The 12509-nt window shown below is 54.1% G+C and overlaps 1 protein-coding gene across 1 annotated transcript in view; it reads right to left on the reverse strand.

Annotated features, from left to right (window-relative positions):
- Positions 1 to 507: 507 nt before the first annotated feature.
- Positions 508 to 12509, reverse strand: part of Col4a2 (collagen type IV alpha 2 chain) — a 135298-nt gene continuing 123296 nt past the window's right edge. Inside the window, exons 33-48 of the mRNA XM_032918421.1 lie at positions 11536 to 11658; positions 11069 to 11250; positions 10778 to 10841; positions 10552 to 10626; positions 10119 to 10226; positions 9865 to 9972; positions 8977 to 9048; positions 8136 to 8261; positions 7480 to 7596; positions 6365 to 6526; positions 6182 to 6280; positions 5819 to 5965; positions 5564 to 5680; positions 4712 to 4903; positions 3579 to 3865; positions 508 to 1745 (exon numbers count right to left, since the gene is read on the reverse strand). Of these exons, the coding sequence (XP_032774312.1) occupies positions 1488 to 1745; positions 3579 to 3865; positions 4712 to 4903; positions 5564 to 5680; positions 5819 to 5965; positions 6182 to 6280; positions 6365 to 6526; positions 7480 to 7596; positions 8136 to 8261; positions 8977 to 9048; positions 9865 to 9972; positions 10119 to 10226; positions 10552 to 10626; positions 10778 to 10841; positions 11069 to 11250; positions 11536 to 11658 (2237 nt within the window). The 3' untranslated portion in view covers positions 508 to 1487. The remainder of the gene's footprint in view (positions 1746 to 3578; positions 3866 to 4711; positions 4904 to 5563; positions 5681 to 5818; positions 5966 to 6181; positions 6281 to 6364; positions 6527 to 7479; positions 7597 to 8135; positions 8262 to 8976; positions 9049 to 9864; positions 9973 to 10118; positions 10227 to 10551; positions 10627 to 10777; positions 10842 to 11068; positions 11251 to 11535; positions 11659 to 12509) is intronic.

The following is a 12509-nucleotide window of genomic DNA, read 5'->3' on the forward strand; positions in this document are numbered from 1 at the left end:
ACTTTCCACATTCCTCCCACCACACACACACACACCACACACACACACACACACACACACACACACATACATACACACCACACACTTCCCACATTCCTCCTACCACACACCCCTCACCACACATACGCACACCACACACATACACCACAAACACACACCATCCCTCCACCACACACACAGACATCACACACATATACACACACCAAACACTCTCCACACACCACACACTCCCCAAACACACCCACAAACACCTCCCTACACTCACAAACACACCCCCACCCCTCACCCCCCCCACACCCATACTGCACACACACCACATACACCACACACACAAACCCTGCACCATACACACCCACACACCCCACATATACACACTCAACATACACAACCCCCTACAAACATACCTCCCACACCTCCACACCCCACCAACATACACACCACACACACACACACACACACACACACACACACGATGACTCGGGGGTGGGGGCAGATAAGAGAGTCAAATACTTAGAATATCTTTTATTTGTGGTGTTACACAGGAAAGTCACAGAACAGCTTGCTGCAGGGAACAAGGTTGTGTGTGTGTGTTGGGGGGGGTGTTTGGGGTGACACGGGTTGTAGGACACCACTGTGAATGACTTGCTTAGAGTATCCTCCAACCGATGCTGGTGAGGACTAGAGAGATGTCTCCTTCCCTGGGGTTTGGCTAGAGACAGAGCCATGTGCCAGCTACTGTTAGGGGCTTAGAAAGGCAGGAGCCAACACATGGGGACTTATGAGGTGGTGGCTATGGATTTGGAAGTGCCATCTTCCCCTCTGCCAAGAAACCAGGACGAGATAGAGCACACTGCATGCATCCTTGGGTGGGAGCAGGTGTCAGTGAGCCCCAGCCATCACTGGCCACAGTCTCCACTGCTGTCCCTTAGACTCGGCCTCAGTCTAGGACAAGACTGAAGGCAGCTGAGCCCCCTGCTGCCAGTGGAAGCAGGGCACACAGACAGCTACTGTTGGGTACACCTGGTGGCATGATGTTTATGTCCTACAGGGTGAGGGGTTCATGGGCTGCTCCGAGGTGTTGGCTCTAGGAGGTGGGTGTTAGCAGGGCTGTGGCCCATGGCTGCTAGAGCCCAGAGGAAGTAGTGCCCATTTGCTGACAGATGGTTGGTATGAGTGCTGGTGCAGAATTGCTTTGGTAGTTTTGTTTTTAAAGAAAAATACTAAGATCAACTTTGGGGTTGGCATCTGAGGTAATAAGTTAAGAGTAAGCACCAAGCTGGGTGTGGTGGCCCATGCCCGTAATCCCAGCATCTGGGAAGCTGAGGCAGGAGGTTTGCCACAAATTGGAGGCCAGCCTGGGTTACTTAGTTCCAGGCTAGACGGGGATGAAAAGTGAGACAATGTCTCAAACAAAATTGAAACAAATACAAAAGGATAAGCACCAAAGTGGCCTCCCCACACAGCTGCTGGCCGGCAGGGTGGACGGCTCACAGATTCTTCATGCACACTTGGCAGCGGCTGATGTGGGTGCGGATGAGGCCGGCCTTGAGCGTGTCGGCGGATGGTGTGCTCTGGAAGTTCTGCTCAGGAATTGTGGTCAGCCAGAAGCTGTACTTGTTAGCAAAGTAATGGCAGGTCCCACGGCCCCCGTTACACTCAATAAATGGTGTCGCACGGAAGTCCTCCAGACAGCTGCCTGGCGACACCAGTGACTGGCCACCGCCTTCGTCCCCAGCTGCAGTGTGCTGCAGAGAGAGCAGGAGATGGTGTGTGTTAGGGGCCACACGCCTGAAACACCCAGGCACCTCTGCTGACTGTGTTAATTACATACTTTTAAGGCAGAAACGCACTATGATGCCTTAGTTGGTGTTGACGTCCTGGACTCAAATGATTGATCCTCTCCTAGGGTCCTGAGCAGCTCAGATCAAATGCATGTGTCACCATTCCTACTTTTTATAGTCTTTCCTGTTACCCAGGCTGGCCTCAAACTCTCTAGGAGCTTAGGATGACCTTGAACTCTTGCCCCTGCTGCCTTCTGCCTCCACTTCCTGAGGGCTTACAGATGTGGGCTCCTATGCCCAGCTTGTCTGGTGCTGCAGATAAAGTTCAGGGCATCTCGTATGCCGGACCAAGCCGCATCCTCCATCCCTGTTTGGTCCCTGTTTGTTTGCTAAGTCAATAACAGGACTGTCTGTCACATAGACCCTGGGGAGTGTGCTGTGCCTTCAGGGTGACTGAAGGGACTGGTCCTGATGTTGGGGGAGGGTGTTGGAGGTGCAGCATGGTATAAACCATAGCACCCATGACTGGTTGTCCAATGAAAGCTGCAACCAGGAAGTGGGTTCAGTCTGCAGATGTGGTTGACTATATTTTTGTTAAACAAAACGTAAATGGTGATCAACTATCCATTCAAGATGCCTAGTAGAGGAAACGACCCTTGAAATAGGCTGGTCTTGCGGTTTTTGTTGTTCTCTCTCTCTCCCTCTCCCTCTCCCTCTCTCTCTCTCTTCCTTTCCCTCCCCTCCCCTCCCCTCTTCTTTCTTTCCTTCCTTCCTTTCTTTCCTTCCTCTCTCTCTCTCTCTCCTCTCTCTCTCTCTTTCTTTCTTTCTTTCTTTCAACAGGGTTTCTCTGTGTAGCCCTGGTTGTCCTGGATTTCACTCTGTATACCAGGCTGACCACAAACTCAGAGATCTGCCCACTTCTGCCTCCTGAGTGCCGGGGTTAAAGGCACCAGAGGTAGCTCGCGTTTGTAAGCCGAGGCAGGAGGATTGCCAAGAATTCAAGGGTAAATTGGGCTACAGAGGGAGACTCTTCCAGAAAAGCCAAAAGTAAAACAAAACAAAGACGAATCTCATCCGGAGTGAGTACCACAGGAGCTGGGACTCTGAGTGCAATGGAGTCCAGGGTTCTGAGACCAGCCTGTCAGCGTATGCTGTGTAGGAAGGAGCGTTCTGTATTATAGAAGGAGTCTGTACGAGAGTTTCAGCACTTTGGATAGAATGCTTCCACTCACTTAGGCTGCAGCAAAGCATAAAGTGTAGACCTAGGTGCTAAGGCGGGCGTGTTGCAATTCCCATGTAAATGTGGGGCGGCGGACTGATCCTCACACTGGGGGAAGCTAGCCCCTCACGCAGCACACGGCTCAGCCCAGATCAAACTGAATCACATCCCTCCGCTCCTGCTCCAGGAGCGCTTGTATGACTCAGGACTTGAGCAATGGCCACGCGTGATCAGTGTGTGTATGTGTTTGTCTGGAGGTCACGGGCTGAAACTGGGTGCTTTTCAATGGGGTTTCCACCTTACGTTTTGAGAAGGGGGTTGTCTCTTGAGTCTGGCGCTTTTCGGATAGTCTGGCTGGCAAGGGAAGGACTGGGGTCTCACTGTCTGTCTCCCAGCACAGGCGTGCTCTGCCTCGCTGGTGTTTACATGGTTTCCAGGGATCCAAACTTTACCCGTGGAGCTCAAGTCTGCAGCCCCGGTTTATTTAATGTGTCCTTTCTTTGACTCAGCTAGGAGGTAGATGGGGGAGCATTCTGCCGGGTCCCATGCTCAGAGCAGGGGAAGGGACACATACGTACCATGAGGAATGAATATCCGATCCACAAACTCCGCCACCCAGCGGGGCAGTGGGGTATAGAGACATCTTGGCTGTGGACAGCAATGGCCACGGCCGGAGCCTCACACACTGAACAGCGGCTGATGTAGGGTTTGATTTCCTCCTCAGCCACGGGCATCATGGGCAGTGGGGCCGTGGTGGAGAGCCAGTAGGACTTGTCGTTGCGGCTGGCATAGTAGCAGACGTCACCCGGATTGCAGTACAGGAAGGGCATGGTGCTGAAGCGTGCCAGGCAGGAGCCCGCCAGCCCTGTGTGAGGAACACAGGAGAATAGAGCCCTGCTTCCATTTCAGCCGAGCGGCCATGAGGCGCAGAACTGGTCAGCGGCAGTGTTCCTTCTCATACTGAGGAGTTTTCAGACAGGGTCCACCCTCAGCAAACCAGCAGGGGCCGAGGTCTGCCCTCATCCCCTGATCCTACAGCTATTTTGGGTCCTATCCTTGTTTGTCTTTTCTCCACTGCGTTGTAAGACTTACGGTGGGAAACGGGCCACAGACAGGAATGCCCGCACTTCCAGGAGCTGACGGCCCTGCTCTCACCAACACTGACATAAATACTCCAGCCTCCCGTGGGCGCTTTGGCTCTCTGAGGGATGGTAGGCAGAGACACCTGCCTGCTTCCACCATGTGTGTTTTGTAGTTTTTTTAAACTCTCTGACATCATGTTCATGTCCTTTAAAGATGCACACATGCACAAGCACGCACTCATGTATACACGCGCACACACACACACACGCATGCACGCACGCCTGTTTGTTTGTTTGCTTGCTTTGTGTCTGTGTGAAGAATGGATTTAAATCCATGACCCTAGGTTTGGGTCAAAAAGCAAGAGAATCGTGAATGCAACTGGAGGCTCCAATGGGGAGGGCGGTGCACGGCTAGACTAACTCATGAGACATGGGTGCTATGGTCCTATGTGGGGAGCCTGAGGCTGAGGGTGTAGTAAGTCTCCATGGCCATCTGTCTCAGTCTCTCTGAGGCCCAGAGAAGGTGGTGGGCCATGTAGCTGAGAGAGGCTTATCGCTGGGGCTCGGGCTCCCGTAGTCCCCGTGAGCGAGCCTGGGAACAGAGTTGAGCCTTGACAGCAGTTACCTACCCAGGTCCTGATTATGTGCTTTCTCCTGGCCCTCGAAGTACAGCAGGCTGTACCCACTCCAGAGCTTGTTCATGCCCACGGGGCACATGGGTTCCTGGTCCGTCTGGCTGTGCTTCACCAGGAGGTAGCCAATGCTCACGCTGCGGCCTGGCATCCCTGGCAGGCCCGGGCTCCCCGGACGGCCTGGCTCCCCTAGGGCACAAGAGAAAGTGGGCATTGTTCAGCCGCCGTGAACCCCCAGGGTACCAGGGCAGAGGACAGCATCCGGGTTCGTTTAGGATTCCTTCTCTTCTTTCTCCCCGAGGCTTCGGCCTCAGCTAGACACAAATCAGTGCAGGAAGGACCGGGAAGCACAGTGGTCACGGGGATACTCTCCAGGGAGAGCCAGGGGCATAGCGGAACTGGGGCCCCTTGGGGGTAAGAGGTGTTAGGGAATGGTCAGTGCTTATGCCACCACCCCTGCACCGAGCATCCCCCAGGATGGCTACTCTCAGAGCAGCAGCTCAGAGCGAGCGAGATTGTCCAGGGTTAGAATACTCCACAGCGAGAGTGAAACCCACCTGCTGTAACTGTCACTAAGGGCCCCGTTCTACCCAAGAAGCCACGAGAGCGTCTAGTCTGGCCACCAGCAGCCACCCGGCCCCTTAGCCTACCATTTTCCCTGAGACACACACCCTCTATGTCTGCTTTCTCTTAGGACTCCCTTCCCCTTCATAGTCCCCGGGTTGAACCTGCATCTGGGCTTGGGGGCTTTTGTGTCCCAACTCTGCCAGCTCTGTTCCTCCTCTGTGGACCACGCAGGGTGTCCCCACCCTCAGCAGAACTTCTGTCCCATCAGCATCTGTCACATACCTTCCTGGCCAATCGGACCCTGGTGTCCCATGGGCCCTTGGTCTCCCCGGAACCCTGGAACAGCAGACACACCACCTCTGCCCTGGGGACCGGCCTTGCCGGGGGCCCCTCGGAAACCTGTAAGATGTCAGATAAGCGGGTGTTACTTTTCTTAGCGGTGTGGTGTCCTGCTGAAGAGGACAGAGGTGGGTGTAGAGAAGAAGGGACAGGAGGCCTTTTCCCAGGAGGGGACAGGGTCCAAAGCCAGAGCCCTACCTGGATCTCCAGGAGGGCCCTGAGGCCCTATCTCTCCCAGTGCACCGGGAAGGCCTCTCCTGCCCTGGGGACCCATGGTCCCAGGCTGGACAGCAATCTTCTGGGGGATGCCGGGGATGCCTGGGGATCCCATAGAGCCAGGAGCACCTGCAAGGCAACGAGAAGCCGTGAGTTCGGGAACAGAGAACTACCTCACTTCTACCTTGACCTCACTGCTGCTTCTCACATGGGAGCCATCCTGAAGGCACACAGAGACATACCTGAAGGTCCCCTCCCCTATAGACCTCTCAACACTCAACTTCCACAGAGGCTCTAAGAGCACTGGCAGCCCACCCAGCTGTCCTCGACACAGGCACCACTCACCTGGGAATCCTTGGTCACCTTTGGGTCCTTTGGGGCCTCTGTCACCCACGGCCCCAGAGGGCCCAGTGTTGCCCATGAATCCTTGCTCACCCTTGGGCCCTGCAATGGAGACAGGAGAGTTAGGACCAGTGCACCGTATAGGTTCTCCAGTCCCCTGCCCACAGTACCGGCCCCTCACCGTACCTTTCTCCCCTGGAAGACCGTGAACACCAGGCTGGCCTTGGGGCCCTGGGTCACCAACCCATCCTTTCTCTCCGGGGAACCCTGCAGCTCCCGAGCTCCCCTCATCTCCTTTTATTCCAGGAAGAGCATTTGGCCCCGGCGGTCCTGGAGGGCCTTGGTAGCCTGGGGAAATAAGTCCCAGTGTGGGAGGATTACTGTCCTCAATGGACTCTGTCCCTAAACCTCAGCCCTCCACACCCTCCTGGACCAGGAAAGCATTCTCTGTGGGGTTTAATGTTCCAGGGATCTTCTGTATGCCGAACCACATGATGTTTGTCCTTTGTGACTGGGAAACTTCGTGGAACATTATGGCCTCCTCCCCGTCATAGTGAGCATGTCAGAAACTCTATCCTTTTAAAGGCTGGCTGTTGTGCCACAATGTTGTGTGTGAACTGACTTTCGCTTGTTATCTTTTACCAATGGCCCCGCCGTCCTCAGTATGCATTTCAGTCATCCAGATGTTCTTGCTTCCCCAGAGTGCTGGGATGAGCTACCACATCCAGCTCTGTCACTCTCTGTATCTCTCTGTCTGTCTGCCTCTGTGTCTGTTTGTCTCTGTCTCTGTCTGTGTCTGTCTGTCTCTACCTCTATCTCTACCTCTGTCTCTGTCTCTGTCTGTCTCTGTCTCTATCTTTGTTTCTCTGTCTCCTCTTTATTTTTTGTATGTGAATACACCATTGTTGTCAGACACACCAGGAAAGGACACCAGATCCCATTATAGATGGTTGTGAGCCACCGTGTGGTTGCTGGGAATTGAACTCAGGAACCTCTGGAAGAGCAGTCAGTGCTCCTAACCACTGAGCCATCTCTCCAGCCCCACTCTGTCTCCTTTTAATACTTAGCTAGGTTGTGGTAGATGTGGTTGGTGCTTAAAAAAATGCAAACACTAAATGGTGAGAAAGGAGAAAACTTTGGTCATTTCTGAGGCCACCCAGGCAGGTACATGGCTTATCCTGTCTTTCAATGTCACAGGGACCATGTGGTGTGGGTGACAACACTGTTCCTTTTCCTGTCTGCACAGTGTGTGAAATTAAACTGCTCCCCGGGGCATGTCAGCCACCCCACCCCCTGCTTACCTTGCAAGCCAAATATTCCTGGTGCCCCCACATCACCAGGTAACCCAGAGATGTTGGATGGTGGAGAAATACCAGGAAAACCCTGAAGTCCTGGGCTTCCGACTGGGCCACGTTCCCCTTGGGAGGAAAACAGAAGTTAATTTAGTACCACCTGCCCACTTTCAAGGACTCCATTCCTCCCTGCTCCCCGGTGTTGTTCTCTCTAGTGTGAAGTAGAGAAACCGAGGCAGTCGTAGAGGATGAGATTGGTTCCTCGGGACTAGAAACATTTTGGGAGAGGAAGTCATGTGCCCAAGAGACTGAAGATGGGTCCCATTAGCTCCTTGGTGGCTACCATGAGTCCTGAGAACCCATGTGAGGGTGTGGTCCTCAGACACTGCCCTGAGAGAATGGCTGTCAGAGCCCATGAGGGGGATGCTGGAGTCCATGATCACAGCTGACTTCCCAATCAGGGACTCCAATACCAAAGGTAACGAGGGAGAGTAGGCATCTTTCAATAATTGAGTGGGGCTGCAAAATGAGCCAAGATGGGTGTCAAATATGCTGGACCACAGATTATAAGAGAGGCAACCAAAGAGTTCATGCCCGTGGATTCTCCTTGAAGGACCTCGGCCATGTGGCTCCATTCACAGGCTGTGGTGCTGGGATGAGCTTACCTGGGATTCCCCGCTCCCCTTTCTGTCCTGGAGCTCCTACAGGGCCTGGAAGTGTGTTGGCCTCTCCCCGGTCACCCCTGTCTCCAGTGGGGCCTGGGAACCCTGGGTCTCCATGGGCATCGACACCTGCGATAAAATGACAGCAGCAGAGATTGGTGCCAGCTCCATTCACGTAGGGGAGGAGGCCTGCCCTGTGTGGTATGACAGCTTTCATAGTGCAAAGTAGAGAAATGGAGGTAGTCGCCACAATGTCTCCTAGCCCTGGTCTCAGCATCATGGGATCTGAGACTCCAAAGGGATGCCAAGGAGAACACAGTAGAACCTTCTATGGACAGGGAGCATCAGACCTGCAGAGGGTGTGAGATCATGGCGGCGGCCACGCTAGGGGTCACCATCCTGGTTCTGGTGGCTGTTCATGCTTCGTCTTTATTGGGTTTTGGAAATCTGATGTTATTTAAAATATTCCCTGACCATGTGTCAGGCGCTCAAGACTATATTGTGACCGGCAATATAGTCTCACAGTAATTACCACAGCCACACTGTGACTGTTGTAGCCTCATCATGGCTACCGCAGCTTCACCGTGACTGCCGCAGCCTCACCAGGATTGCCCATTAAAACTGGAACCCACATGTTCATGGGGACACGAGTGCAATGTAAACATCTACAAAGTATAGCCAGTTATAGGATGGTGTGCCCCTTTCTTGTTCAAATGTAATTTACCCCGCCCCCACAGTGAACATGCATGGTTTTATAAACTGTAAAGACGGGATAGGCCGTCTGGCAATCCCAGGCCAGCCCGCTCTTCTCCAATACTGCAATGGGGCTGGGGCACTACTGTACCTGGGGATCCAGGGAAGCCTTTGGTGCCTGGCAGGCCATGTAATCCGCTGATCCCTCGGATTCCCGGGATGCCTATAGAAAATTGGCTTAGTTAGTCATCTCATGTAGGACAGTAGGAGACTGTGGCTGGGAGTGGTCCCAGGACAAGTCTCACACGCCTTTCTTTGCTCCTGTGAGCAGTGCTGCCCTCTATCTGACATGTAAACTATCACACCTCCCCTGTGTACCCTGACACACCTGCCCCTGTGCACCCTGACACACTTGCCCTGTGCCCCTGACACACCTGCCCCCTGACACACCTGCCCTGTGTGCCCTGACACACCTGCCCTGTGTACCCCTGACACACCTGCTCTGTACCCTGACACACCTGCCCCTGTATGCCCTGACACACCTGCCCCTGTATACCCCTGACACACCTGCCCTGTGTGCCCTGACACACCTGCCCTGTATGCCCCTGACACACCTGCCCTGTGTACCCTGACACACCTGCCCTGTGTAACCTGACCCACCTGCCCCTGTGTACCCTGACACACCTGCCCCTGTGTACCCTGACACACCTGCCCTGAATACCCTGACACACCTGTCCCTGTGTACCCCTGACACACTTGCCCTGTGCCCCTGACACACCTGCCCCTGTATACCCTGACACACCTGCCCTGCCCTGAATACCCTGACACACCTGTCCCTGTGTACCCTGACACACCTGCCCTGTGTACCCTGACACACCTGCCCCTGTGTACCCTGACACACCTGTCCCATGTACCCCTTGGTTCTCTGAGAGAGTAGCCTACAGAGAAGCTTCTGTCCTTGTACCCTGGCAACTTGGCCTTGAGTATTGGGGGAAGGGGGTGTCACTTAGTCTCTCTTCCTGGAAAGAGCATCCCTTACCTGGTCTACCAGGTACCCCTGGCCAGCCGAAATCACCCTTGTCACCAGGTATTCCAATCCGTCCGGGCTCTCCCTGTGGCCCTTGCAGCCCTGTGAGCCCCGGGAAGCCTGCGGAGAAACGCTCAGGTAAGAGTCTTGCAGGCAGTGCAGGCCTCCGAGTGACTGCCTCAGAGGAGGAAATAGCAAAGATGGCTGGCTCCTGGCTCCTGGTCTCAGGAGGCCATACCCTGGACCAGCTGTAGCTACAATCCTACCTGTCTGTCCTTTAAGTCCAGGAGAGCCTTGAGCCCCAGCCATGCCTGTTATCCCAGGAAATCCAACGTCACCCTCAGCTCCTTTCTCTCCAAAGAGTCCCTTAAGACCTGGAAGCAGAGATTTGCTGTGAGGCACAAGTGTGTTTTCCACACAGGTTGACGTGTGTACCAGATCTGCTGTCCCCTAGACATGGGGGTGGGGTGGGGGTGCTTCTGGCTACAGTCACTCCCAGAGGGTGATGGGCAGAGATTTCCTGAGTTTGTCCTCCGATTAAGTAATCAATTCAGCTCATTCACTCACATTGGCTTTGAAGACCTCGGCCACTCACTGTAGCCTCACGTGATGTTAGCAAATGCTAATACACTGGACAAGCCTGGCCCAGAGATACGCTCTGGGCTGTTGGCCACTGAAGACACAAAATTACTCATGTACCTGGGATTCCGGTGACTCCCCGTTCCCCCTTCAGGCCTGGGCTTCCTGGTAAGTCCACAGTGTCTCCGATATCACCTGCAACACGCAGAGAGGACGGACGATGAGAGGCTTTGCGGCTGGGAGGTAATTAACTTTGGAGTTTCTCCTGTGCAATCTGGTTCTAAAAGCCCAGTGCACCCCAGGCCTGATGGCGGAGCCCTGCTTCCACTGTCCCAATAACACTCACCAAAGTCCCCGGTGGGGCCAGTCTCTCCAAAAAGCCCTGCTACTCCTGGAGTACCCTTCTCGCCCTAAGACAAAACGAAGGAGAAGCAATATTGAGGCTTCATGTACTGAAAACCCAGGACAGGGGCAGTGGTGGCTGCTGAGAACTCAGGCCCCGGGGAGAGAGCCCCGTCCTTGTGTTGGATCCTGGCTTTTAGAAGAGTCTTCGCTGATGCCAAATCTGTGGATTGATCCCAGAGCAGAGGCAGCGAGTGGATCTCATAGGAGAAGCTGAGCAGAGATGCCCACTCACCCGGCTTCCTGTGAATCCTGGGAACCCGGTAATTCCAGGGGGGCCAGATACCCCAGGAAATCCTGGTAAACCTGGTGTGCCGGGGACTCCGATGTCTCCCTTGGCTCCTTTGATGAAGCCAGGCCTTCCAGGTAGCCCAGGGATTCCAGAGAGCCCAGGGACCCCAGGCATTCCTTGGATGCCTGTAGAAAGAGCAGTGAGTTAGGCCTGGTGAGGGGTAGGCCCACTCCCTCCATGCTTGCAGTGTCGTCCTGTGTCCAGAGCTAGAAACCACAACACAGAAGAGGGGCAAGGCTCCGGAGTCAAGAACTGCCCCAAGTCCGGGGAACTGCACAGACGCTGAGCTTTGGGATGACTTAAAGCACAAAGGAAGCCTGGCAGAGTGCAGGGCAGCCCTGTTATCAAGGCGGGACGGGGCGGGGCGGGGGGCGGGGCGGGGCGGGGCTACCGCGTGGCCAGTGTCTCACCTTTTAAGCCCAAGTAGCCTTTCAGACCCATCGGCCCTTCATCTCCCTTTTCTCCCTTGATGTCCTTCATGCCCGGCAGGATTAGAGGAGGTGGTCCTGGGGGACCCCGGTCCCCTCGGTTTCCTGGAAGGGAACAGAATTCTGTCATGTCCTGGGACCCCAGGGATGGTGAGGGAATCAAATGCTAAACGGGTCTTGTCCTCAGAGCCCAGGCTGCTGATCTTGAAATTGGACATCCAGAGGAACCACAGTCCTGGGAGGCTGCAGGAGCCACAGTGAGGGAGAGAAAACCTGAGGGCACAGGGCAGCTGCATTCCTAATTTAATTTCATTGTAACTTTTAGCCTTTTGTTCTGTTTTCTTTTGAGCTAAGATTCCACATAGTCTCGGCTGCCCTGGAGCTCACAGTACAGAATCTTTCCAAGTCCTGAGATTACAGGTGTGCGCCACCATGCCTAGTCTTAATTGTAAAAGATCAACTTCTGCTCCATGGCCTGGAATGTCTAAGTTGGTGTGAAAATTATTTAAGGAAACAGGTGTGGGTGAAAATCTTGGAAGTCTGTTAAAATTGTAACTTTTAGCGATGTGCAGTGGGATTAGGCCTGTGCACTGGCCGGTTTTGTGTGTCAACTTGTCCCAAGTGGAGTTATCTCAGAGAAAGGAGCCGCCCTTTCTCTTCCCCTTTCATGAGGAAAGGCCTTCATGAGACCCAGCTGTAAGGCATCTTCTCAATTAGTGATCAAGGTGGGAGGGCCCCTTGTGGGCAGTGGTGTCCCTGGTCTGGTAGTCTTGGGTTCTATAAGAGAGCAAGTTGAGCAAGTCAGGGGGAAGCAAGCCAGTAAGTAACATCCCTCCATGACCTCTGCATCAGTTCCTGCTTCCTGCCCTGCTTGAGTTCCAGTCCTGACTTCCTTTGGTGATGAACAGCAATGTGGAAGTGTAAGCTGAATAAACCCTTTCCTCCCCAGCTTGCTT

This window comes from Rattus rattus, chromosome 13, assembly GCF_011064425.1.
Source record: "Rattus rattus isolate New Zealand chromosome 13, Rrattus_CSIRO_v1, whole genome shotgun sequence".
In the NCBI taxonomy this organism is placed as follows: domain Eukaryota; kingdom Metazoa; phylum Chordata; class Mammalia; order Rodentia; family Muridae; genus Rattus; species Rattus rattus.